Raw genomic sequence first — 26,859 nt, 5'->3', positions numbered from 1 at the left:
TCAACTTGTTGCAGTACTTTTCATCCTTTAAGGAGGATGCCCTTACTATCCCACCATCAGTAAAGCAAATGAGAGAACAGTAACAGTGACAAATCTCCCTTCTGCTTGCCGAGGTTGTAACTTCTCAAGAAAGAGCTTCCCCCTCTGTCAGGTAACGTTTTAAAGTGACAGCCAGCCCAACTTGCACCCAGCGCGAGGTAGATTCGCCTTCCGTCCAATCATCGCCGAGCTTTTGGGGGTGGGGGAGGGGAGAGAGTCCCAAGGCCTTCCCAGTCCAGGAAGGGGGCGGGCTTAGGCTGAGCCGTGGCCGCCACAGCCCATCGTAATGCCGCATGGTGCTTGGCACTCCAGAGAGCCAATAGGAATGAAAGGATTCATTTGAATCGACCAATGTCGACGGGTTAGGGGGCGGGGGTTGAAAACCCTATAAAGGCGTCGATCGGCCAGACAGTCGGCTGCGGCGGCTCCTGCAGCGGTGGGCGGCTGTTGGGTGTGGAGTTTCCCTGCGCTCCTCGGGTCCGACCCTTTGAGCTTTCTGCTCCCGCGCCAGCCTACCTCGCTCCTCGGCGCCATGACCACAACCACCACCTTCAAAGGAGTCGACCCCAACAGCAGGAATAGCTCCCGGTGAGGCGACCGTGTCGCGCCCTAGCCCCCCGGGGCTGAGGGGCCGGGAGGGCCGCTGCCGGCGGGGCCTCGCGCCGGTGGTTGCGGGTAACGAGCCCCATGCGCTGTGCTCGCGCCGGGCCAGGTGGCAGGGTTCTGCCGTCGTCGCCGCCTTTGTGCCGCCTGGCGAGCCCTGCGCGCCGGCCCCACCCGGGTCCCTGCTGCTCTCCATTCATTCCTTCCACGGAGTCAGGGGCTGAGGAGGCCGGGGCTGGTCGCCCCTCGGAGCACGGCCGGTTTTCGTTAATTGGAACCTTCGGGGAGGGCTTCGCTTTCTCCTGTGTGCATCCGGGCTGGTCCATCCCCAGGGTGGTGGGCTTGGCCCCCCAGGTGCCCGGGGAGCCTTTAGGGCCCCATGCATGGTCAGGTCCTATTGTCCCATTGCTGGGCCACGCGCTCCTGCCTCTGGCCCGTGGCATGCGGTTGGTCTCGCTCTCGCGCGCAGCCATTGGATCCGGAGACCGGATCGATCAGGTCCGGCGGGCTCCTTACCCTCGCCGTGCCCCCACTCCTTATTCGGACCTACCTGGCAGGTGCATTTGTGGTCGGGCGGGGCTGGTCATCGGCGACCCTTCACCTCCCGTTCAGGACCCAACCGTTCTTCCCCTCTTCGAAGTGCCTCCCCTCTTCCAAGTGTCTCCCCTTCCTAACAAAGGAAAGACCCCTTCTCCCCATCCCTGCGCTCATTTCTAAGGTGGGGGGCGGGGAACGAGCGAACCCGAGTGGGTTTTCAGCGCTTAAACCTTCGGACCATGGCCTTTGCATCCTACCTTCGCTTCCTTCTTTGACGTTCGCCGAGTGAGTTCATCCCTGGCCCTGGTTCCCTTGCAGGAGGAGGTTTCTTGTTCTTGGGCGGGGCCGGAGACATCCATTGTCTCTAACATGGTAGCTCTACCTGGGAAGCGGGGGATTTTTCTTGCCCTTCTTCCCACTGCTTTTTGGGCTTGGGGCACTGGGTACAGTGTTTGGACAGGAACCCTTTTCCAAGTCCTTGCTTAACTTGGTGGAAGGGTTTGATTCTGTGGAAGGTGTCCACATTGTCTCAGCTAATTGCACACTGTTCTTTAAGGTGGGTTACAGTTATGTCTGGGATCCTTCTCAAGGCTTGGAAGAAGCTTAAATCACTTTTTTGAGCATGTATTTTACATCGATTGTGACCTGTATTCATGTGTGGCTAGCCTCGGGGTCCTGGCCAAGTGGCACAAAGGGAGCCATTTTGTGGGGCTAAGAAGACACGTGAAATAGCAATATCTCACAGGGGTTAGAGAACTTGGGAACAAAAAGCACGCCTCACTCAGCAATTGAGCCTTAGGAGGAAAGCATGGGAAATGACATTCCTTTACAACTCAATTCTTTCAGGTTTACAAGGTCAAAAAGACTAGGGTAAGATTCAAAAAAATAAATTTGTGATTACTGGGAGTATGGGGTACTTGAGTAGCACAGACCTAGGAAACTGGTCGCTCTCTTTCTGTTTTCTTTCCAATGAGATGATTTTTTCAGAGGACAGGAACAGATTGAGCCTTGGTTTTTCATTTTGTGTTATGAGGCCAACTTTCTGCCGGTTAGACTTCAGTCGTTGGAATGATAATGTGTAATCTGGGGTTTTATTCTTTGGGGTTGAGTTGATATTAGTGTTTTGTAAAGAATTTCAGTAATCAGGTCAAATGAATCCTCACACTTTTTTCATATGTACATTTGAAATGTGAGACAAATGAGTTTTGATCCTGTGAAATGAATGTTTAATTCACCTTTCGTCATCAATTTCCCTCCAATATTATGCTCTAGGACTGTAGTAGCATTGTCATTTTATTGTCTCTCTACCTTCCCTTTTTCTATATTCTCACCTAATTCTCATAAACTTAATTTTGTCCAATAATGTTCTCCTGGCCCCATAAACTCGTTATAAATTTAGTCTGGTAGGGAATGATCTGCAAAGATATACAGAAACTTCGTGATTTAAAGAGAGAAGAAAGAAAAGGAGTAATTTTTTAAAAATTGCTATCTACAGTACATGGACACATTTTTGTTCAGTCAAATATATAATCCTGATTTAGTTGTCGTGTATGATTCTGAAAGAATAGTAGGATGCTAAAACATTGAGATACTTTCTGCCTTATGATCTACATCCTTTGTTTGGGGATATCTCACTATTACAAATGGTCTCTACAACACTGACGTCATCCGAGTTGGTTACTACCTGCTATTGCAGGAGGAACAGAGACCTTTAAAAAGTTGGACTGGTTAGAGTTTTGACTTGCTCTTAAGCTGGTGTTTGGGTACTAGTGTCTTTTTCTCTATTTATTTATTTTTTTTTTTTGAAACGGAGTTTTGCTCTTTTTGCCCGGGCTGGAGTGCAATGGCACAGTCTCCGCTCACCACAACCTCTGCCTTCAGGTTCAAGCGATTCTCCTGCCTCAGCCTCCCAACTAGCTGAGATTACAGGCATGTGCCACCACGCCCGGCTAATTTTATATTTTTAGTAGAGACAGTGTTTCTCTATGTTGGTCCAGCTGGTCTCGAACTCCTGACCTCAGATGATCCGCCCGCCTTGGCCTCCCAAAGTGCTGGGATTACAGGTGTGAGCCAGTGCGCCCTGCCTTATTTTTTTAAATTAATTTATTTTTTTGAGACAGAGTCTCACTCTGTTGCCAGGCTGGAGTGCAGTGGCGTGATCTCTGGCTCACTGCAACCTCTGCCTCCCAGGTTCAAGCAATTCTTCTGCCTCTGCCTCAGCCTCCTGAGTAGCCAGGACTACAGGCACGCGCCACCATGCCCAGCTAATTTTTGTACATTTGTAGTACAGACAGTTTCACTATGTTGGCCGGGATGGTGTTGATCTCTTGACCTCGTGATCCACCTGTCTCGGCCTCTCAAAGTGCTAGGATTACAGGCATGAGCCACTGCTCCTGACCTTAATTTTATTATTATTATTATTATCATTATTATTTTGAGACGGAGACTCACTCTTTTGCCCCAGCTGGAGTGCAGTGGTGCGATCTTAGCTTACTGTAGCCTCCGCCTCCTACAGGGTTCAAGCGATTCTCCTACCTCAGCCTCCCGAGTAGCTGGGATTACAGGTTCGCATCACCACGCCCAGCTAGAAGTGCTAAATATTCTTGGAAAAATGTTTCTTGGCTGGGCGCGGTGGCTCACGCCTGTAATCCCAGCACTTTGGGAGGTCGAGGCGGGCAAATCATGAGGTCAGGAGATCGAGACCATCCTGGCTAACACGGTGAAACCCCGTCTCTACTAAAAATAAAAAAGTTAGCCCGGCGTGGTGGCAGGCGCCTGTAGTCCCAGCTACTGGAGAGGCTGAGGCATGAGAAAGGTGTAAACCTGGGAGGCAGAGCTTGCAGTGAGCCAAGATTGCACCATTGCAGTCCAGCCTGGGCAACAGAGCAGGACTCCGTCTCAAAAAAAAAAAAAAAACAAAAAAACAAAACAAAACAAAAAAAACAGAAAGAAAAATGTTGCTTATTCAAACTGCCTTATGAAGAAACAAAACCAGACCACTCGTGTCACCAGTTAAGGAATTGAATCAGTAGTTAGAAAGTCTTTCCATATTCTGCAATTACACAGGCAGTAAGAAAACAAAAAAAAGAAATTTAAAAAAAAAAAAAAAAAGTTGGCCAGGCTCGGTAGCTCAAGCCTATAATCCCAGCACTTTGGGAGGCCGAGGCAGGCGGATTACCTGAGGTCAGGAGTTCAAGACCAGCCTGACCAACATGGTGAAACCCTGTCTTTACTAAAAATACAACAATTAGGCCAGGTGCAGTGGCTCATGCCTGTAATTCCAGCACTTTGGGAGGCCAGGCGGGCAGATCACCTGAGGTCAGGAGTTCAAGACCAGCCTGGCCAACACGGCGAAACCCCGTCTCTACTGAAAGTACAAAAATTAGCTGTTTGTAGTGGTGGGCGCCTGTAATCCCAGCTACTCAGGGGCTGAGGCAGGAGAATTGCTTGAACCTGGGAGGCGGAGGTTGCAGTGAGCCGAGATCACACCACTGCACTCTAGCCTGGGCGACAAGAGTGAGATTGTGCCTCAAAAAAAAAAAAAACAGAAAAAAGAAAAAGTATTTCTATAAAACTACCTGCATTTTCTGTTTTGAGAGGTGGTAAGAGGAGTTAAATTGAGTTTTTCCAAGGAGGAGACAAATTGGTCAACCTATGGCAGAAAGATTTGGAAATGTTAAAAAACATATTACCGGCCGGGTGCGGTGGCTCAAGCCTGTAATCCCAGCACTTTGGGAGGCCGAGGCGGGCAGATCACGAGGTCAGGAGATCGAGACCATCCTGGCTAACATGGTGAAACCCCGTCTCTACTAAAAATACAAAAAATTAGCCGGGCGTGTTGGCGGGTGCCTGTAGTCCCAGCTATTCGGGAGGCTGAGGCAGGAGAATGGCGTGAACCTGGGAGGCGGAACTTGCAGTGAGCCGAGATCACGCCACTGCACTCCAGCCTGGGGGACAGAGCAAGACTCCGTCTCAAAAAAAAAAAAAAAAAACAAAAAAAAATATATATATATATTGCCATGTTGAACAGAAAGCTATAGATGATGTTCAAAGGAACACTGACATAGACCATGTCCTGGAATCTTATACTTAATTTCTCATACTGACTTTGCCCTCATGGGTAGTTATTTATGTTTATTGTGAGAATAGTGAGATACAAGTATGTAAATGGCTTTTTAGTGAGGTTGAGATAGAAGAGACTATTATCCGCTCTTCTTGGGCTTCTAAATTGGTCAAGCTGACTTAAGTGTGTGTGTGTGTGTGTGTAAGTGTGTAAGTGATTAGAGATGGGGATCTCACTATGTTGCCTAGGCTGGCCTTGAACTCCTGGGCTCAAGCAATCCTCCTGCCTCAGCTTCCAGAATGACTGGGACTATAGGGGCCTGCTACTGATCGTGCCCAAGTTATTTATCTAGTTGAAAATAAGAAGGACGTGATTTTTTAAAATTTCCTTTTTTTTGGCTGGGCATGATGGCTCATGCCTGTAATCCTAGCACTTTGGGAGGCCGAGGTGGGTGGATCATGAGGTCAGGAGATCAAGAGCATCCTGGCTAACACGGTGAAACCCCGTCTCTACTAAAAATACAAAAAATTAGCTGGGCATGGTGGCGGGCGCCTGTAGTCCCAGCAACCCCGGAGGCTGAGGCAGATGAATGGCGTGAACCTGGGAGGTGGAGCTTGCAGTGAGCTGAGATCACGCCACTGCACTCCAGCCTGGGTGACAGAGAGAGACTCCATCTCAAAAAAAAAATTTATTTACTTTTTACATTTTGAGACAGAGTCTTGCTCTGTCACACAGGCTGGAGTTCAGCGGTGTGAACACAGCTCAGTGCAGCCTTGACCTCCTGGGCCGAAGCGATCCTTCTGTCTCAGAGTCCAGTGTAGCTGGGAGCACAGGCATGCGCCACTACGCTTGGCTAATTTTTAATTTTTTTTTTATAGAGACACGGGGTCTTGCCATGTTGCCCAGGCTGGTCTTGAACTCCTAGGCTCAAGTGATGATCCTGCCTTGGCCTCCTAGGGTGCTGGGATTACAGGTGTGTGCCATTGTGCCTGGAAATGATTTTTAAATGAATAATAACAAGAAATGCTTCTAAACTTCTTTGAAAATATATTCAGCCAAGCCCAGTAGAGTAAGGTCCATTAGATCTTTTGCCATTTCTGAAAAGGGGACACCAACCAGGCTGTTATTTATGATGAGTTCCACGCTGTTTCAGCTGTCTTGTGTGATCGATGACCTTATTACAAGTATTATAAAGCAGTATTTAGTATCTTAACATCTAGCATTGAATGTAGATGCTGATGGAGTTGATTCCTTTTTCCTGTTAGCAGCTATCTGTTGTAGGGGTGAGGGAGATGAATGGGTGAGGAAAGTGAAATGAAAGTTGTCTGAAAAGATTTATGCCAAGAAATGTTTCAGTATGATCTGAAGTTGATGTTTTGCCATTATTTGTAGGGTTTTGCGGCCTCCAGGTGGTGGATCCAATTTTTCATTAGGTTTTGATGAACCAACAGAACAACCTGTGAGGAAGAACAAAATGGCCTCTAATATCTTTGGGACACCTGAAGAAAATCAAGCTTCTTGGGCCAAGTCGGCAGGTACTGTTATCTGTGCTCACTGTTCAAAGGGATGGGCCCAGCATCAACAGCCACAGATGCAGCTTGGGCACCAGCATGTGCCCCCATGTCTAAAAAACAAAACATAACAAAAATTAGCTGGTGGTAGTGGCAGTGTGCATTTAGTCCCTGATACTCTGGAGGCCAAGGTGGGAGGATTGCTGAGCCTGGGAGGTGGAGGCTGCAGTGAGCTGTGATTGAGCCACTGCCCTCCAGCCTAGGTGACAGAGTGAAACACTGTGTCAAAAACAAACAAAAGAAAAACCAACTACAGCTGGTTTTGAACTAATAACAAAATCTAGCTTAATGGTAATAAACAACAGTTTAGACTTAGCCCGAGAAGAAAGAAATGGGAAATACTGAGAGGCTGTGTGACGGATCAGAGTAAGGACTGAAGTCAGACTGGGTTAATGTTTAAGTGATGAGCTTAACTTCCTTAAGACTGTTTCCTTATTTCATAATGTGAGACTAACACATAACCTCAATTGCTGAAGTGGTTTTTTTTTGTTTTGTTTTGTTTTTTGTTTTTTGAGACAGAGTCTCATTCTGTTGCCCAGGCTGGAGTACAGAGTGCAGTGGTGCCATCTTGGCTCACCACAACCTCCACCTCCCGAGTTCAAGTGATTCTTCTGCCTCAGCCTCCCGAGTAGCTAGGATTACAAGCATGCACCACCACGTCCAGCTAATTTTTATATTTTTAGTAGAGACAGGGTTTTACCATGTTGGCCAGGCTGGTCTTGAACTCCTGACCTCAGGTGATCTGCCCGCCTCGGCCTCCCAAAGCGCTGGGATTACAGGCATGAGCCACCGCGCCCAGCCTGAAGTGTTTTGCTTTAGATTTTTTCTATTGTATTTCTGAAGAAAGTATATTTTGATTTTTAGGTGCCAAGTCTAGTGGTGGCAGGGAAGACTTGGAGTCATCTGGACTGCAGAGAAGGAACTCCTCTGAAGCAAGCTCCGGAGACTTCTTAGATCTGAAGGTCAGTGTGACAGCGTGAGGCCAGAAAGGCTCTGAGGTCAATATGATTCTGAAATTTGTACTAAGAGTTTCAGTTCTCCCACTGGAATTTTACATTGAGGTACTTACAAAAGGGACTGGGCCATATTGATAATGGAAGATTGATAGTAAAATCATAGAAGTGTGTTAACATGGTCTCAGTCTGTTTCTGTATCTCTTTTACCATTAGGATTTGTTTTATCTCTCCTTTTGATTTTTGGAACTTGTGGATCTTTCTCACTTCCTGTGTGTCTCATATATAGACGCATTTCTGAGTTCAGGGGCTGTTTTTTTGCAGATACTGCTTTGCGTTGAACTCCAGGAGACTAGTGCTGGCATTACCATTAGTTGTGTCTGCAGTTGAGTACTGCCACCAAGCCCCCCAGGGTGTGTGCTACAAAGTGGAAAGACCCCTCCCGACTAAGCACTAAAGCCCTCGGAGCACAGTGAGGCATCACCTGTCTGAGTGGGGAGAGAACTGGAGAAGGGCTTTGGAACTGATAGGGGTCCTTCCACAACTATTATCTAGTTTCCCCTTACCGGGGAAAGGAGAGAGAAATGAAAGGATAGATTTACCAGTTTTCCATTCTAATTAAAGATCTCTGAAATGCTAATTGGTGTTAGGTCCTCAGAGGAAATGTTGGGGTTTTTTTGTTTTAGACGTGGTACTGGCACTGGAGCAATTTATTATGCAGAATTTTTGCATAGCATTGTCCTAAGTTGGATAGAGGTAGCAGACTGACCCTGTGCTTGATTGCATCACAATGAAATGTCACATTTGGTTTCAAGTAGATGTTAGCTGCTATGAACTATGACTGTTTTGCGTGTTCCAAAATTAAAGTAGGAAGTAAATTTTTGAATTTTTTTCTTTTCTAGGGAGAAGGTGATATTCATGGTAAGTACTTCTGAAGACTGAATTTCTGGCTCTGTCCATGGTTTTAGAACAGATCTGAATCTTGATTTAAATCATGTCTTGGGGAAAGAGATGGGAGTGAAACCTGGCCATGCCCCAAGTGCTGCCATACTCTGGGTGGAGAGGAATAAAAATGAAACTGGAAAGTTAGTAAACTTGGCCACATTTTTAATCTGCCAGTAATGCAATCAATGCTAGAAAGGTAATAGAAGGGAAAAAACAGAATCCTTTAAAATTACATATATTGGCTGGGCATAGTGGCTCACGCCTGTAATCTTAACACTTTGGGAGGCTGAGGCAGGCGGATTGCTTGAGCCCAAGAGTTCAAGACCAGCCTGGAAACATGGCGAAACCCTGTCTCTATAAAAAAGTACAAAAATTAGCCTAGCATGGTGGCACATGCCTGTAGTCCAGCTACTCGGGAGGCTCAGGTGGGAGGACTGCTTGAGCCCAGGATGTGGAGGTTGCAGTGAGCAGAGATCACACCATTATACTCCAGTCTGGGTGACAGAGTGAGACCTTGCCTGAAAAAAATAAACTAAACCAAAATATATCTATACACACACACATACATATTAATCAGGTCAGTATTTGTTATACTTAATGAGAGCTTTTTTTTTTTGAGACCAGGTGTCTCTGTTGCCAAGGCTGGAGTGCAGTAGGCAATCACAGCTCACTGTGGCCTTGACCTCCTTGGGCTTAGGTGATCCTCCCACCTCAGCCTCCTGAGTAACTAGGACTACAGGGGTACAACACCACACCTCGCTAATTTCTTTTTATTTTTAGCAGAGATGAGGTCTCACCCAAGATCATGCCATTGCACTCCAGCCTGGGCAACAAGAGTGAAACTCCGTCTCAAAAAAAAAAAAAAGAAAAGAGATGAGGTCTCACTATGTTGCTCAGGCTGGTCTCGAACTCCTGAGCTTAAGTGATCCTCCCACCTCAGCCTCCCCAAGTGTTGGTATTACTGGGAAGAGCCACAGCGCCCAGCTGAGAGCTTTTTGTATTTATATAGTTATTTATTACAGACTAGCCAAGAGTGCAGTATTGAGAGGGGAAAGAGTAAAACAAGGTGGTTGATCTGTAACTATGAGCAATCGAGATAACTCACTACTAGCCAGAGAGAGCTTTTTAGTATAACCATTTCAAGCTCAGCTCACAGCATCTACTTTACAAAGCTCATTTGTTTTTATAGGGAGGTGCTTATTCAGCAAGACATTGGTTACCTGCTTGGTGATTTTGTAAATGATGATTTAGGGGGCAGATGTAAATTTTCAGCTAACCAACCATATTACCAATTATAGGTGGAAATGAGCTGTAATCATTGACTTAATTATCTTAAATCTTGGAAGTATTTATTGGCATTTCTGTAACAAGTGGTAAAGAATTGCCGGTGAATGCAAGGTTTATAAGTGTCAGGCAGTAGCAATCAGTGAAGTGCAGCAGTCACAAGGCCCTCTGGTCTAGACAGAAGCAGCAGCTTCCTCTTAAGGCCTTTTCCTACCCTTATGTTTTGTGGTGTGCTTACAAGGACACATGGAAAGGTTGAAGAAGCAGATTCTTCTCCTGCCTTCTCACACAGTGTTTTGTTTTTTTGGTTGCGTGGTTTTTTTTTTTTTTTTTTTTTTTTGAGATGGAATCTGGTTCTGTCACCCAGGCTAGAGTGCAGTGGCAGGATCTCAGCTCACTTCAACCTCTGCCTCCCGGGTTCAAGCAATTCTCCTGGCTCAGCCTCCTGAATAGCTGGGATTACAGGCATGCAGCACCAGGCCCGGCATGAGCCACTGCCCGGCCTCACAGTGCTTCTTGGTGGGCTTAGAGGAGAAGCTCCTGAGCCTTTGGGAGCATTGCCTGGGTTCTTCCTTACAGGACCTGTTTAGGAGAAAAACAATCAAACGTGTTTTTCCTCTTTTTTTCACACCACAACAACAATCATCAACACAGAATGTGACCAAATATGGGGGGGTGGTTTGTCCCCACACACCAGTAGACACCAGTTGGGAGTCTTCCAATCCAGTTTCCACACCCTCCACCTGAAGATAACCTCAGATTCAACAGGTTGAGGGTCAGTCCCACAAGACTGCCCCTTCCTTCCCACCAGTTGTAAGTCTGGGCCTCTGGAACTTCTGACCGAGTGGCTTCAAGTTGGGGTTCCTGTGACCCCTTCTATGGTTTTGATTAATTTGCTAGAGAGGTTCACGGAAAGAACTCAGGGAAACACTTATGTTTACAGGTTCATTATGAATATATGATACATTTTTTTTTTATTTTTTTCTAAACTGAATCTTGCTCTGTTGCTCAGACTGGAGTGCAGTGTCGCCCTCACAGCTCACTGCAACTTCAAACTCCTGAGCTGAAGCAATCGTCCTGCCTCAGCCTCCCGAGTAGCTGGGATATAGGTGTATGCCACCATGCCTGGCTAATTTTGTTCTTTTTTGTAGAGATGTGGTCTCACTATGTTACGTTCCACAGGTCAGTCATGTGATCCTCCCACCTCAGCCTCCAAAAGTATTGCGATTACAGGCATGAGCCACTGCACCTGGGTTGTTACGAAGGATATTTGAAAGGATACAAATAAACAGCCCGGTGAGGAGATACTTGGGGCCCGGTATGGAAAGGTCCCAAGTATAGGAGCTCCTGTACCTTGGAGTTGGGGTGTGCCACCCTCCTGGCACATGGATGAGTTGTTGCACCTTCCTGTCAGCTTCCACGTGTTCAGTTATCCAGAAGTCCTCAGAATCCATCCTTCTGGGTGTTTTGAGTTTTAAGACTGGGTTTTGCTCTCAACCAGGCTAGAGTGCAGTGGTGCAATCATTGCTCAATGTAGCCTCAACCTCCTGGACTCAAGCAATCTTCCCACCTTCGCCTCCCAAAGTGAGCCACCATGCCCAGCCCCTTTTGGGTTTTTTTTTTCTTGAGATGGAGATTCGCTTTTTTTTTTTTTTTTTTTTTCTGAGATGGAGTCTCACTCGCTGTCACCCAGGCTGGAGTGCAGTGGTGCGATCCCAGCTCACTGCATCCTCTGCCTCCCGGGTTCAAGCGATTCTCCTTCCTCAGCCTACTGAGTAGCTGGGATTACAGGCATGCACCACCACTCCCAGGTAATTTTTTTATTTTTAGTAGAGACAGAGTTTCGCCATGTTGGCCAGGCTGGTCTTTTTTTTTTTTTTTTTTTTGAGATGGAGTCTTGCTCTGTCGCCCAGGCTGGAGTGTAGTGGCGCGATCTCGGCTCACTGCAAGCTCCGCCTCCTGGGTTCATGCCATTCTCCTGCCTCAGCCTCTCCAAGTAGCTGGGACTACAGGCGCCCGCCACCACGCCCGGCTAATTTTTTTTTGTATTTTTAGTAGAGATGGGGTTTCACCGTGGTCTCGATCTCCTGACCTCGTGATCCGCCCGCCTCGGCCTCCCAAAGTGCTGGGATTACAAGCGTGAGCCATCACGCCTGGCCGGCCAGGCTGGTCTTGAACTCCTGACCTCAGGTGATCCACCCTCCTCAGCCTCCCAAAGTGCGAGGATTATGGGTGTGAGCCACCATGCCTGGCCAAGTTCCACACTTTTTGCCCAGGCTGGAGTGAAATGGCATGATCTTGGCTCACTGCAACCTCTGCCTCCTGGGTTCAAGCGATTCTCCTGCCTCAGCCTCCTGAGTAGCTGAGATTACAGGTGCACGCCACTATACCTGGCTAATTTTGTATTTTTAGTAGAGACGAGGTTTCACCACGTTGGCCAGGCTGATATTGAACTCCTGACCTCCAGTAATCCACCTGCTTCGGCTTTCCAAAGTGCTGGGATTACAGGCATGAGCCACTACGCCTGGCCCCTTTTGGTTTTTTATGGAGGCTTCATTACGTAAGCATGATTGACAACTGTACAGAAATATGATTAGACAAAAACGGTTCGATTTCATACCAACGGACTGAACAAAGAAACTCAGAAGGCCCGTCTGTTAGATTCTTCTCGGCCTCTCCGTGTAGCATTCCCTCCTCCAGGGTATGGAGCAGGACCCTCTGGATTAAGGGTCTTTTGACCTGCCATCAGATTACAGTCCTGCCCTGGGCAGGTAAAAGGAGGACAGGAGGTCACAAAGAGGTTCTGTTTCCTGAGGGCTGTTCCTGAGGCTTAATGCACCCCATTCAAAAGACTAGCAACGGCTATGGGAGTTACCAGCCAGTAGCTGTGGACAAAAACAGATTGTGTGTGTGTGTGTGTGTGTGTGTGTGTGTGTATTTTCATATACGTATATATATCATAATATCACAGGACCAGCTACTTTTGCATTGGACCGAAGATGTATGTATTAATTACTGTTTGTGTTCTATTTGTACCATTCTGGAAAGACTTCTGGAGGTAAAATCTAGGTTTTTTGATTCCACTTCTTGCTTCCTTCCTTCTTCCCTACTCTCCCTTCCCCTCCCCTCCTCCCTCCCTCCCTCCCCTCCCGCTCCCCCCTCCCTCCCGCTCCCCCCTCCCTCCCGCCCCCCCCTTGACGGAGTTTAGCTCTTGTTGTCCAGGCTGGAGTGCAGTGGCACGATCATGGCTCACTGCAACTCCACCTACCGGGTTCAAGCGATTCTCCTGCCTCAGCCTCTCTGAGTAGCTGGGACTACAAGGCCTGCCACCACACCCAGCTAATTTTTTTTTTTTATTAGTAGTAGAGACAGAGTTTCAACATGTTGGCCAGACTGGTCTTGAACTCCTGACCTCAGGTGATCCACCTGCCTCTGCCTCCCAAAATGCTAGGATTACAGGCGTGAGCCACCAGACCCGGCTGGTTCCACTGCTTTCTATATTCTGAATACTTTCACTGTCAGACCTTATTTAACAAGAATCAGCTAATCTTTATTCAATTATTTTGGCCAGTTAATACAACTAGAAGTTAGGGGAACTTGGAGAAGTATGTCAACAATGTGTCATTAGTCCTACCACATAATTAATAATTCTGTTCCCTGTTCAGTCCCCTTCACAGTTTGTTTTGTTTTTTTGGGACAGAGCAAGACTCTGTCACCCAGGATGGAGTGCAGTGGTGCGATCTTGGCTCAAGGCAACCTCCGCCTCCCAGGTTCAAGCGATTCTTCAGGCTTAGCCTCCCGAGTATCTGGGACTACAGGTGTGTGCCACCACAGCCGGCTATTTTTTTTACTTTTAGTAGGAATGGAGTTTCACCATATTCACCAGGCTGGTCTAGAACTCCTGACCTCAGGTGATCCACCCGCCTTGGCCTCCCAAAGTGCTGGGAGGCATGAGCCACTGTGCCCAGCCTCACTCAATTTTTTTTTTTTTTTTTTTGAGACGGAGTTGCCCAGGCTGGAGTGCAGTGGCGCAATCTCCGCTCACTGCAAGCTCCGCCTCCTGGGCTCACGCCATTCTCCTGCCTCAGCCTCTGGAGTAGCTGGGACTACAGGCGCCCGCCACCAAGCCCAGAGAATTTTTTTTTTTTTTTCAGTTCTTTTTTTTATTAATTTTTTTTTTTGCACACAAAACAAACATTTTCTAAAAATACAAACAAAAAGATGCATATCAAACATATTAGGAAGGTTGCACATGGGAAGACAGAATAGAAATGGGGGGCGGGAATTAAAGAAAATAAATGAGAGAGGGACTTTGTATGGATCAATAATAACTCAATCCTCTATTTGATAAAGAAGGAGGAGAAGGAAGAGGAAGAAAAAGAAAGTGGGATAAAGGATCAGAAAGGGAGGAAAATAGAAAAAATTAGAGTATAATTGGCCGGGCGCAGTGGCTCACACTTGTAATCCCAGCACTTTGGGAGGCTGAGGCAGACGGATCATGAGGTCAGGAGATCGAGACCATGGTGAAACCGTCTCTACTAAAAAATACAAAAAATTAGCCGGGTGTGGTGGCGGGCGCCTGTAGTCCCAGCTACTCGGAGAGGCTGAGGCAGGAGAATGGCGTGAATCTGGGAGGCGGAGCTTGCAGTGAGCCGAGACTGCGCCACTGCACTCCAGCCTGGGCGACAGAGCAAGACTGCGTCTCAAAAAGAAAAAATTAGAGTACGACTCCAGGGTAGACCTGTTTCGTTGTCGCTGGGTTGGTTGGTTGGTTTGTCGTATTTTTCATAGGTTTCACCATGTTGGCCAGGCTGGTGTCAAACTCCCAGCATCAAGTGATCAACCCGCCTTGGCCTCCCAGAGTGCTGGGACTACAGGCGTGAGCCACCACGTCCAGCCCCCACATTGCATCTGGCCTCCGTGGTAGACCTCCCAGTCGGGGCTGCCGGGCAGAGGCGCTCCCCACATCCCAGACGGGGCAGCCGGGCAGAGGCGCTCCTCACTTCCCGGACAGGGCGGCCGGGCAGAGGGGCTCCTCACTTCCCAGACAGGGTGGCGGCCGGGCAGAGGCGCTCACCTCCCAGACGGGGCGGCCGGGCAGAGGCATTCCTCACCTCCCAGATGGGGCAGCCGGGCAGAGACACTCCTCACTTCCCAGACGGGGCGGCCGGGCAGAGGCGCTCCTCACTTCTTCCCAGACGGGGCGGCCGGGCAGAGGCGCTCCTCACTTCTTCCCAGACGGGGCGGCCGGGCAGAGGCGCTCCTCACCTCCCAGACGGGGCAGCCGGGCAGAGGGACTACTCATCTCCCAGACGGGGCAGCCGGGCAGAGGGACTACTCATCTCCCAGACGGGGCGGCCCGGCAGAGGTGCTCCTCACTTCCCAGATGGGGCAGCCGGGCAGAGGGACTACTCACCTCCCAGACGGGGTGGCTGGGCAGAGGCGCTCCTCATCTCCCAGACAGGGTGGCTGGGCAGAGACGCTCCTCACTTCTTCCCAGACGGGGCAGCCGGGCAGAGGGACTACTCACCTCCCAGACAGGGCGGCCGGGCAGAGGCGCTCCTCACCTCCCAGATGGGGCGGCCGGGCAGAGGCGCTCCTCACTTCCCAGACAGGGCGGCCAGGCGGAGGCGCTCCTCACCTCCCAGACGGGGCGGCCGGGCAGAGGCGCTCCTCACTTCCCAGACGGGGCAGCCGGGCAGAGGCGCCCCTCACATCCCAGACGATGGGCGACCAGGCAGAGACGCTCCCCACCTCCCTGACGGGGCGGCGGCCGGGCAGAGGCTGCAATCCCAGCACCCTGGGAGGCCAAGGCAGGCGGCTGGGAGGCGGAGGCTGCAGCGAGCCAAGACCATGCCACCGCACTCCAGCCCGGGCAACACCGAACACCGAGTGAGCGAGACCCCATCTGCAGTCCCAGCACCTCAGAAGGCCAAAGCGGGCAGACCACTCGAGGTTAGGAGCTGGAAACCAGCCTGGCCAACATGGCAAAACCGCGCCTCCAGCCAAAGGAGAAAAACGAGGGAGGGGTGGTGGCGCACGCCCGCAATCCCAGGCAGGCCGCAGGCCGAGGCAGGAGAATCACAGGAGCCGGAGGCAGGGAGTCTGCAGGGAGCCGAGTACACTCCAGCCTGGGCAACAGAGGGAAGAAAAGAAGGAAGGAAGCGAGAATTTTTTTTGTATTTTTAGTGGCGATGGGGTTTCACCGTGTTAGCCAGGACGGTCTTGATCTCCTGACCTCGTGATCCACCTGCCTTGGCCTCCCAAAGTGCTGGGATTACAGGCGTCAGCCAACGTGCCCAGCCACAACTAATTTTTTTTATTTTTAGCAGACACGGGGTTTTCGCCATGTTGGCCAGGCTGGTCGCAAACTCCTAAATCCTTTCTTTTTCCCCCCAGTGGTTACCTGGTTACCTGTTGTTTTTTCCTTTTTTTTTTTGAGACGGAGTCTCACTCTGTTGCCAGGCTGGAGTGCAGTGGCACAATCTTGACTCACTGCAACCTCCGCCTCCCGGGTTCAAGTGATTCTCCTGCCTCAGCCTCTCGAGTAGCTGGGACTACAAGCATGCACCACCATGCCTGGCTAATTTTTGTATTTTTAGTAGACACAGTATTTCACCATGTTGGCCAGGCTGGTCTCGAACTCCTGACCTTAGGTTATCCCCCTGCCTTGGCCTCCCAAAGTTCTGGGATTACAGGTGTAAGCTACTGTGCCTGGCCTTTTTCCTTCACGTTTTTGATCTGATATATTCCGTGTGGCTGACTGCTGTAACTTTAGCTCATCTGTCTTAAAATGACGAGGTGCGCAATAATATTTTTCCCTTTACTGAGACAGGTTCTCACTGTTGCCTGAACCACGAGTGCAGTGGCACAATCACCATTCACTGCAGCCTTGACTTCCGGGTTCAAGCCATCCTCTCACACCTCAGCTTCATGAGTAGTTGGGACTACAGTTGCATGCCACCACGCCTGGCTAATTTTTGTTGTGTTTTGTTTTGTTTTTGAGATGGAGTCTTGCTCTGTTGCCCAGGCTGGAATGCAGTGGTATGATCTTCGCTCACTGCAGCCTCCACCTCCTTGGTTCGAGCAATTCTCCTGCCTCAGCCTCCCGAGTAGCTGGGATTACAGGTGCCCGCCACTGTGTCTGGCTAATTTTTGTGTTTTCAGTAGAGACAGGGTTTCACCATCTTGCCCAGGCTGGTCTCGAACTCCTTACCTCATGATCCACCTGCCTTGGCCTCCCAAAGTGTCGGGATTACAGGCGTGAGCCACCGTGCTTGGCCAATTTTTGTAGTTTTTGCAGAGACAGGGTTTTGCCATGTTTCCCCGGCTGGTCCTGGGTTCATGTTGATCTTCCTGCCTTGGCCTCCCAAAATTCTGAGATTACAGGTGTGAGCTGCTGTGCCTGGCTGGGGTACAGTAATAAGATACATCTGGAGGATTAAAGGTCAACCCCAATTCAGTTTAAATAAGATAGATTCCCTTTGGATATACGGGAAATTTATTTTACCTCTTGGGCAATTAAACGCAGGAATGGCTACAGGAATGACTTCGGAGTTTACAACTTGAGAAATCTAAGAGGGAGAAGGTCCAGGAAGTTGAGGCAGAGAAGTCTCCCTGACTGCAGGCAAGTTAGATGGTTGGCTACATTTCTTCCAGTTCTGATTCTTTGATGCTTACAATGAATCATTTTCTTCTATTCAGATAGTGATGTCTTTGTTCAGTTATCTTATTGATGTGCCAAAGAAAAGAGACAAGTCAGGAGTGTCTAAAATGTATATTTTGGTAGAAATAATTTCATTTAAAGCCCCCCCTTTTTTTTTTAATTATCTTCAGCAGACAAAAGCTTTCTGTGTCAAATTGGCATAAAAGCTTCTAAACATTTGGCTGGGCGCAGTGGCTCATGCCTGTAATCCCAGCATTTTGGGAGGCTGAGGTGTGCGGATCATGAGGTCAAGAGATCAAGACCATCCTGGCCAACATGGTGAAACCCCGTCTCTACTAAAAATACAAAAATTAGCCAGGCATGGTGGCGCACGCCTGTAATCCCAGCTACTCGGGAGTCTGAAGCAGGAGAATCGCTTGAACCTGGGAGGTGGAGGTTGCAGTGAGCTGAGATCATGCCACTGCACTCCAGCCTGGCAAGAGAGAGAGACTCCATCTGAAAAAATAAAAGTTTCTGAACACTTACTCTCAATTCCTGTACTTACCTCATTATGGGCTGGAAACAAACAAACCTCCCTCCTCTGTGGCTGGAGTATTTCTGACTGGACAGACATTTATTTTTGAGACAGAGTCTGACTCTGTCGCCCAGGCTGGAGTGCAGTGGCACGATCTTGGCTCACTTCAAACTCCACCTCCCGAGTTCAAGCAATTCTCTTGCCTCAGCCTCCTGAGTATCTGTGAATACAGGCGCGCACACACGCCCAGTTAATTTTTGTACTTTTGTAGAGACGGGGTTTCACCATGTTGGCCAAGCTGGTCTCAAACTCCTGACCTCAGGTTATTCAGCTGCCTTGGCCTCCCAAAGTGCTGGGATTACAGGCGTGAGCCACTGCACCTGGCCTGGACAGACATTTAAAGTGAGGCCTACTACACTCCATAGGTGGTTTTTTTTTTTTTTTTGAGACGGAGTCTCGCTGTCGCCCAGGCTGGAGTGCAGTGGCGCGATCTCGGCTCACTGCAGGCTCCGCCCCCCCGGGGTTCACGCCATTCTCCTGCCTCAGCCTCCCGCGTAGCTGGGACTACAGGCGCCTGCCACCACGCCTGGCTAATTTTTTGTATTTTTAGTAGAGACGGGGTTTCACCGTGTTAGCCAGGATGGTCTCGATCTCCTGACCTCGTGATCTGCCCACCTCGGCCTCCCAAAGTGCTGGGATTACGGGCATGAGCCACCACGCCCGGCCCCATAGGTGCTTTTTTATTTTTTTCTTCTTCTTTATTAGTATGTTATGTATTTGTGAAAAAACAGTTCTAGTAATAATGTAAGACAAATATAAGATTAGTAGTATTGAGCTTGATTCATCTGAAGAGGATTTTATGAAAATAAACCACCATGGCAGGACTGCAAGATAATGTTTTCTTCTTCAGAATGTTCATTAACTGCTTGATTCAGACAGAGAATGAAGACTTCAGTGGATCCTGTGTGTATAGCAGGAGGCCATGTCCCACCAGCAGAAATGAAACTGCTTAAACTAACAAGTTGTCTCAGTCCGAATTCTCTTTATCTTGAATATTTTAAATGTGGAGTTTTGTTTTTTATATTTACAATTATATTTAGGTTATTTCAGGGACACTTATTGTAGGACTTGTGTATCTGATCCAGTGCATTTGATCTTGCTTCTTTTACAATGGATGTAACCAAGGAAACTAATGGGTGACCCTCTCTGAGTTTTAGTTCATAATTGTGACAGCTGTCATTCTGAAAAGCTTCATATTCTATTTTTGCTTGTAGTTAAATAGTATAGAACATGTTATATGTTACTTCTATAGAGTGTTCCAGAAATTCATGAAATGTTAAAAGCAGCAGTAGCATGTTAACATTAACAAAGCATCAAAAATAAATAAATGTCTGTCCAGTCAGAAATATTGCAGCCACAGAAGAGGGAGATTTGTTTGTTTCTAGCCTATCATGACATAAGTACATGAATTGAGAGTAAGTGTTAAAGACCTCTTCTAGGCCGGGCGCGGTGGCTCACGCTTGTAATCCCAGCACTTTGGGAGGCCGAGGCGGGCGGATCACGAGGTCAGGAGATCGAGACCACGGTGAAACCCCGTCTCTACTAAAAAATACAAAAAATTAGCCGGGCGTGGTGGCGGGCGCCTGTAGTCCCAGCTACTCGGAGAGGCTGAGGCAGGAGAATGGCGTGAACCCGGGAGGCGGAGCTTGCAGTGAGCCGAGATTGAGCCACTGCACTCCAGCCTGGGCGACAGAGCAATACTCCGTCTCAAAAAAAAAAAAAAAAAAGACCTCTTCTTGGCCAGGCATGATGGCTCACGCTTGTAATCTCAGTACTTTGGGCAGCTGAGGCGGGTGGATCACTTGAGGTCAGGAGGTTGAGACCAGCCTGGCCAACATGGTGAAACCTCATCTCTACAAAAATACAAAAAAATTAGCTGGGTGTGGTGGCGGGCGCCTATAACCCCAGCTATTGGGAGGCTGAGGCAGGAGAATCGCTTGAGCCTGGGCGGCAGAGGTTGCAGTGAGCCAGGATTACGCTGCTTTACTCCAGTCTGGGCGATGGAATGAGATGCAGTCTCAAAAAAAAAAAATCCATTAATATAGGAGCATTATTAACTGCCCTTACTGCCTTTTCAGGCAAAGGGACTTCTATGAAATATTTTTACAAATATCTTAGAATATGCAACTGAATTTGATTGGTTAACACTGAAATAAACTTGCTATTAAAAAGAAAACTAGGGCCCAGTATGGAGGCTCACGCCTGTAATCCCAGCACCTTGGGAGGCCAAGGCAGGTGGATCACCTGAGGTCAGGAGTTTAAGACCAGCCCGGCCAACATGGTGAAACCCTGTCTCTACTAAAAATACAAAAAATTAGTCGGGCGTTGTAGCGTGCACCTATAATCCCAGCTACTTGGGAGGCTGAGGCAGGAGGATTGCTTGAACCTGGGAGGCGCAGGTTGCAGTGAGCTGAAATTACACAGTTGCACTCCAGGCTGGACAACAAGAGGGAAACTCCATCTCAAATAAAGAAAAAAAAGGAAAACTAGGCTGGGTGCAGTGGCTTAATGCCTGTAATCCCAGCACTTTGGGAAGCCAAGGTAGGCGGCTCACTTGAGGCCAGGAGTTCAAGACCAGCCTGGCCAACATGGTGAAACCTCGTCTCTACTAAAAATACAAAAATTAATCAGGCATGGTGGTGCGTGCCTGTAATTCCAGCTACTCAGGAGGCTGAGGCAGGAGAATTGCTTGAACCTGGGAGGGAGAGGTTAAAGACCCTTTCTCAAAAAAGAAAAAGGAAAGGAAAACTAGGCTGTGTGAAGGGTGAAGGTGGCTCATGCCTATAATCCCAGCACTTAGGGAGGCTGAGATGGAAGGATCACTTGAGCCCAGGAATCCAGCCTGGGTAACATAAGGAGACCCCATCTTTTAAAAATAAAAAAAAATACAAAAATAGCCAGTTGTGGTGGTACGCACCTGTAGTCCCAGCTATTTGGGAGACTGATATAGGAAGATTGCTTGAGCCCAGGAGTTTTGAGGCTACAGTGGGCTATGATTGAGCCACTGCACTCCAGCCTGGGCCACAGAGTGAGACCCTGTCTCAATATCCCCCACCCCCCCACCCCCGCAAAAAAAAAAAAAAAAAAAACTAAACTAAAAATATGTAAACTATTAAGCTGTTAGTAAAAATTTCCTTTCATAGAAAATACAGAATTTTTGTATTCACTTTTCACTTTGAATCAGTGTTTTTTCTTGGTTTAGAAACAACCCTAATGAGAGACAATTCATTTGGAAAGTTGGATTAGTTCCAGTTTTTTTGCTGTCAGAAAATTGGATAAATAGCCTCTATCATGTGATAATTACTGTAAAGCAGTGAAGCTTGACAGTGAAGTGAGGGATTTGAAAAAATGCAGTTAATAAGCAAGGTGAATTAATACCCTGTTTGTAAATATGGATACATTTCCAAAAGTGAAAAAAAGAAGTTGATACCATTTATGTTAAATGTAACCAAAACATGTTACATGTTATCTGGCTACATGTAAATAAATATACATAAAACAAGTGGACTAGAAGGCTGCCCAGGACTTGCAGTGGGACCTCTGGGAATAGTGAGAGCGGGACCCACCCAGAACTGGAAGGGGCCATAGAGCTAGTGTTCCCTGTTCTTATTTAAAAATTTTCGGCCGGGCGCGGTGGCTCACGCTTGTAATCCTAGCACTTTAGGAGGCCGAGGCGGGCGGATCACGAGGTCAGGAGATCCAGACCATGGTGAAACCCCGTCTCTACTAAAAATACAAAAAAAAATTAGCCGGGCGTGGTGGTGGGCGCCTGTAGTGCCAGCTACTCGGAGAGGCTGAGGCAGGAGAATGGCGTGAACCTGGGAGGCGGAGCTTGCAGTGAGCCGAGATTGCACCACTGCACTCCAGCCTGGGCGACAGAGCAAGACTCCGTCTCAAAAAAAAAAAAAAAAAACCTTCATGTCCTCGGGCCAGGTGCGGTGGCTCACGCCTGTAATCCCAGCACTTTCGGAGGCTGAGGCGGGTGGATCACGAGGTCATGAGTTCAAGACCAGCCTGGCCAGGATGGTGAAACTCCATCTCTACTAAAAATACAAAAATTAGCTGGGCGTGGTGGCGGGCACCTGTAATTCCAGCTACTTGGGAGGCTGAGGCAGGTGAATCACTTGAACCTGGGAAGTAGAGGTTGCAGTGAGCCAAGACCACGCCATTGCACTCCAGCCTGGGCGACACAGCAAGACTCCGTCTCAAAAAAAAAAAAAAAAAAAAAACTTCATGTCCTCATATATTTGTGTAATTTAGAAAAGAACGTAAACAACAAATATGGGAAAAGATGAACAATGGTTAATTCTGTGGAGTGGGAGCATGGCGGGTGATTATTTTCTTTATACTTTTAGGTATGTTTCCAACCATCAAACAAACAAAAAAACACGCCCTTGATCTTAGCAGGAAATGGCTGTCGTTATGTTATTTCTATTCCCTGTTTTCACAGAAAATGTGGACATAGACGTGCCAGGCAGCCTGAGGCAGAGTGAAGAGAAGCCCGTGCCTGCCGCACCTGTGCCCAGCCCGGTGGCGCCGGCCCCAGTGCCATCCAGAAGAAATCCCCCTGGCGGCAAGTCCAGCCTCGTCTTGGGTTAGCTCTGACTATCCTGAACACTGTCGTTTTGTCTGTTTCCTCCATGCTTGTGAACTGCACAACTTGAGCCTGACTGTACATCTCTTGGATTTGTTTCATTAAAAAGAAGCACTTTATGTACTGCTGTCTTTTTTTTTTTTTTTTTTTCTTCTGAACAGGTTTCTCTCTGTCCTTGACTCTTGGGTCTGTGGGCTGTGGCATGAGTGTTTTCTAGTAGTAGATTGGAGGGAAAGCTTTGTGACACTTAGTACTGTGTTTTTAAGAAGAAATAATTTGGTTCCAGATGTGTTAGAGGATCTTTTGTACTGAGGTTTTTAACACTTTACTTGGGTTTACCAAGCCTCAACTGGACAGACCATAAACAGTCCACAGGCAGCGTTCCTGCCAGGCCCCAACCCACAGGGAGTCTCTCCGCAGAGCCTTCTTGGTGTTGCCCTAACTTGCCAGTGGCCTTTGCTCAGAGCCTCCTCCTTTGCCATGTGAACAATGAAGAGGCCTGCGCCTCATGCCTTGCCGCCTGCAAAGCAAAGAAACTGCCTTTTATTTTTTAACCTTAAAAAGTAGCCAGATAGTAACAAGACCGGCTGGCTGATGAGCAAAGCCTCTGCTCTCAGGCAGAGGAAGGCTTGGATGTACAATGAAACTGACTGGAACTAAAAGCAGTAAAGCAAGGGAGGCAATCACACCGAAGTGGGTCTTCCTCCAGGAACGGGGTCCCACAGGGGTGTTGTTTTAAATAACTTAATGCTGTGTGCATGATGCTGGTGCTTGACCATGAAAGGAAAGTCTCATCCTTAAAATGTGTTGTACTTCACAATCCTGGACTGTTGCTTCAAGTAAACAATATCCACATTTTGAAACATTGTGTACTGTGTCTTCTTTTTGAGATGGTTTCAGTGTTCTCCCTGGTTAGATGCTTTTCTCTTTGTCACTATAAATCCTGCCCACTGACTGGATGAGTCATTTGAAGTTAAATAGCCAGATGTGCTTGTAATTAGCTACTTGGGAAGCCAAGGCAAGAGGATGCTTGAGCCCAGGAGTTTGAGGCTATCCTGGGCAACATAGTGAGACCTCCTTATAAAACAAACAAAAACAACAGTTAAAACAGATGAAGACCCAGAGAGAAGTGGGTTTCTTTCTGAAGAAGGCTCTAAAGATAAGCAGGTTAGACTCTTCTTCTACCTCCCCCTTTGTTCTGGGCAGTAACATTTTAAAGTGTTCTCCAAGACTGGGCAACATGGTGAAACCTCGTCTCTACCAAAAATAGCCGGGTGTGATGGCACACGCCTGTAGTCAGGAGGCTGAGACAGGAGGATTGCTTGACCCTGTGAGATCGAGGCCGCAGTGAGCCATGATTGCACCACTGCACTCCAGCCTGGGTGACAGCAAGAACCTGTCTCAAAAAAAGTTCCCCAACTTTAAATATGCGGAGTTTTCTCCCCACCAGCAAGCAAGCAAGCAATTCTGCAGTGGATACCAGCTAGGTGTCCAATTTTTTTTTTTTAAGACTGTCTCAGTCTGTCGCCCAGGCTGAAGTGCAGTGGCACAATCTCTGCTCACTGCAACCTCTGCCTCCTGGGTTCCAGCGATTCTCCTGCCTCACCCTCCCGAGTAGCTGGGACTACAGGCATGTGCCACCACACCCAGCTAATTTTTGTATTTTTAGTAGAGACAGGGTTTTCCCATGTTGCCCAGGCTGGGGTCAAACTCCTGACCTCAAGTGATCTGCCCACCTCGACTTCCCAAAGTGCTGGGATTATAGGCATGAGCCACCGTGCCTGGCCCTCCAATTCAATTCTGACAATCATTTACCTGGAGATAGCTTTGATTCCACAAGTTGAGGGCTCAGTCCCCAAGACTGCTTCCCCTTGAGATAACTCGCAAGTCTGGGCCTCCAAAATGTCTGCGTGTCTTTGAGTCATATGCATGTTGACTTGAGCCCCTCTTAGACTGGTTCGTCAGGCTTTTTTTTTTTTCTGAGATGGAGTCTCGCTCTGTCACCCAGGCTGGACTGCAATGGCATGATCTCGGCTCACTGCAACCTCTGTCTCCCGGGTTCAAGCGATTCTCCTGCCTCGGCCTCCTGAGTAGCTGGGATTTGTAGGCACGCCCCACCATGCCCAGCTAATTTTTGTATTTTTAGTTGAGATGGGGGTTTCACCATGTTGGTCAGGCTGCTCTCGAACTCTTGACATTTTTTTGTTTTTTTTTTTTTTTTTTTTTTTTTTTTTTTTTTTTTTTTTTTTTGAGACGGAGTCTTGCTGTGGCCCAGGCTAGAGTGCAGTGGCATGGTCTCAGCTCACTGCAATCTCAGCCTCCCGGGTTCACGCCATTCTACTACATCAGCCTCCCGAGTAGCTGGAACTACAGGCGCCCGCCACCACGCCCAGCTAATTTTTTTTTTGTATTTTTAGTTGAGACGGTGTTTCACCATGTTAGCCAGGATGGTCCCGATCTCCTGACCAAGTGATCCGCCCGCCTCGGCCTCCCAAAGTGCGGGGATTACAGGTGTGAGCCACCGTGCCCAGCCTCTGTTACATATATTTGGAAGCAGTGGGTTCATCAGAAGGGGAACAACAGCGAGATGGGCCACTTAAATCTGTGTTTATAATTTTGGCTCTCCCCTCCCCCCACAGGGACTCCCTCTGTCACCCAGGCTGGAGTGCAGTGGCAGGATGAAGGCTGTGTAGCCTCAATTGCCTGGGCTCAAGGGTTCCTCCCACCTAAGGCTTTATGAGTAGCTAGGACCACAGGCATGCGCCACCATACCTAGCTTATTGATTTGTTTATTGTAGAGACAGGGTCTCCCTATGTTGCTCAGGCTGGTCTTGAATTCCTGGGCTCAAGCTCTCCCACCTGGGCTTCCGAAAGTGCTGGGATTACCAGCCTGAGCCACGGCGCCTGGCTTTACAGTTTGTAGGTAAATAGATTTGGGTGGAGTCAGGAAGTTTCATGAAATCCACAAAAAGAAGAGTCAACAAAATTTATCACAGTTCAGCATGTTCTTTTCTTTTTTTTTTTTGAGAAGGAGTTTTGTTCTTGCTGCCCAGGCTGGAGGGCAATGGCATGATCTCAGCTCACCACAACCTCTGCCTCCTGGGTTCAAGAGATTCTCCTGCCTCAGCCTCCCGAGTAGCTGGGATTACAGGCATGCGCCACCACGCTAATTTTGTATTTTTAGTAGCGACGGGATTTCTCCATGTTGGTCAGGCTGGTCTCGAACTCCCGACCTCAGATGATCCGCCCACCTCAGCCTCCCAAAGTGCTGGGATTATAGGCGTGAGCCACCGCACCTGGCCCTGTTCAGCATTTTCTAGACGGGAGTAGGTAAGCGATGTCAGTTCCACATAAAGTCCTGAGGACAGTCCTGATTACCTGTGCTTGATCAAAATCATCTTTCCGGGGGAAACCACGCTTGAAGCTCCCATGTTTCAAGCCAACTCTAGTGTGAATTAGTCTCTTAACCAGCTAGACTTACACAAACCAGTCAACAGATTTATTTCACTTTGCAGTCCTTGAGGGATTTTTCCCGCTCCACTGCACAGACGAAATCAATCCACTGAGACCACGGTACTGCGGTAAAAGTTTGGCCAGGTGCGGTGGCTCACGCCTGTAATCCCAACACTTTGGGGAGGCCGAGCAGGCAGATCACTTGAGGTCAGGAGTTTGAGACCAGCCTGACCAACATGGCGAAACCCCGTCTCTACTAAAAATACAAAAATTAGCCAGGCGTGGTGGCGGGTGCCTGTAATCCCAGCTACTCGGGAGGCTGAAGCAAGACAATCAGTTGAACCCGGGAAGCGGAGGCTGCAGTGAGCCGAGATCGCGCCGCCATTGCACCGCAGCCTGGGCGACAGAGAGACTCCGTCTCAAAACAAAAAAAAAAAAAAAAAAGAAAAAAAAATGTGGAGTTAGCCCCACAGGTTTAGGACCCTTGACTCCTCGTTAGATGCTTCCCAGTATTTCAGAGCATCCCTTTGTTGGGCTCCCGGAAGGTCGGTCCCCTACTAGTAACGTGGGGTGAACG

General features: G+C 48.3%; 2 protein-coding genes across 3 annotated transcripts in view; one reads left to right on the top strand and one right to left on the bottom strand.

Annotated features, from left to right (window-relative positions):
- The first annotated feature begins 285 nt into the window (after positions 1-285).
- On the top strand, positions 286-23,692 carry JPT1 (Jupiter microtubule associated homolog 1). Of its 2 annotated transcripts, none has more exons than XM_003279057.3 (5): positions 286-627; positions 6,635-6,777; positions 7,678-7,775; positions 8,669-8,687; positions 22,686-23,692. In XM_003279057.3, the coding sequence occupies exons 1-5, from the start codon at positions 572-574 to the stop codon at positions 22,832-22,834; spliced, it is 465 nt and encodes a 154-aa protein (XP_003279105.1). In that variant the 5' UTR covers positions 286-571; the 3' UTR covers positions 22,835-23,692. The 2 variants fall into 2 exon arrangements, with proteins under 2 accessions (XP_003279105.1, XP_003279111.1); XM_003279063.3 differs by lacking the exon at positions 286-627 and adding an exon at positions 728-1,735.
- Positions 17,252-26,859, bottom strand: part of ARMC7 (armadillo repeat containing 7) — a 33,608-nt gene continuing 24,000 nt past the window's right edge. Inside the window, exon 5 of the mRNA XM_030828010.1 lies at positions 17,252-17,723. The gene's annotated coding sequence lies outside the window, so the exon portion shown is untranslated. The remainder of the gene's footprint in view (positions 17,724-26,859) is intronic.

Source organism: Nomascus leucogenys, chromosome 14, assembly GCF_006542625.1.
Source record: "Nomascus leucogenys isolate Asia chromosome 14, Asia_NLE_v1, whole genome shotgun sequence".
In the NCBI taxonomy this organism is placed as follows: domain Eukaryota; kingdom Metazoa; phylum Chordata; class Mammalia; order Primates; family Hylobatidae; genus Nomascus; species Nomascus leucogenys.
The sequence above is the reverse complement of the archived record's forward strand: the minus strand, read 5'-3'. Positions and strand labels throughout refer to the sequence as shown.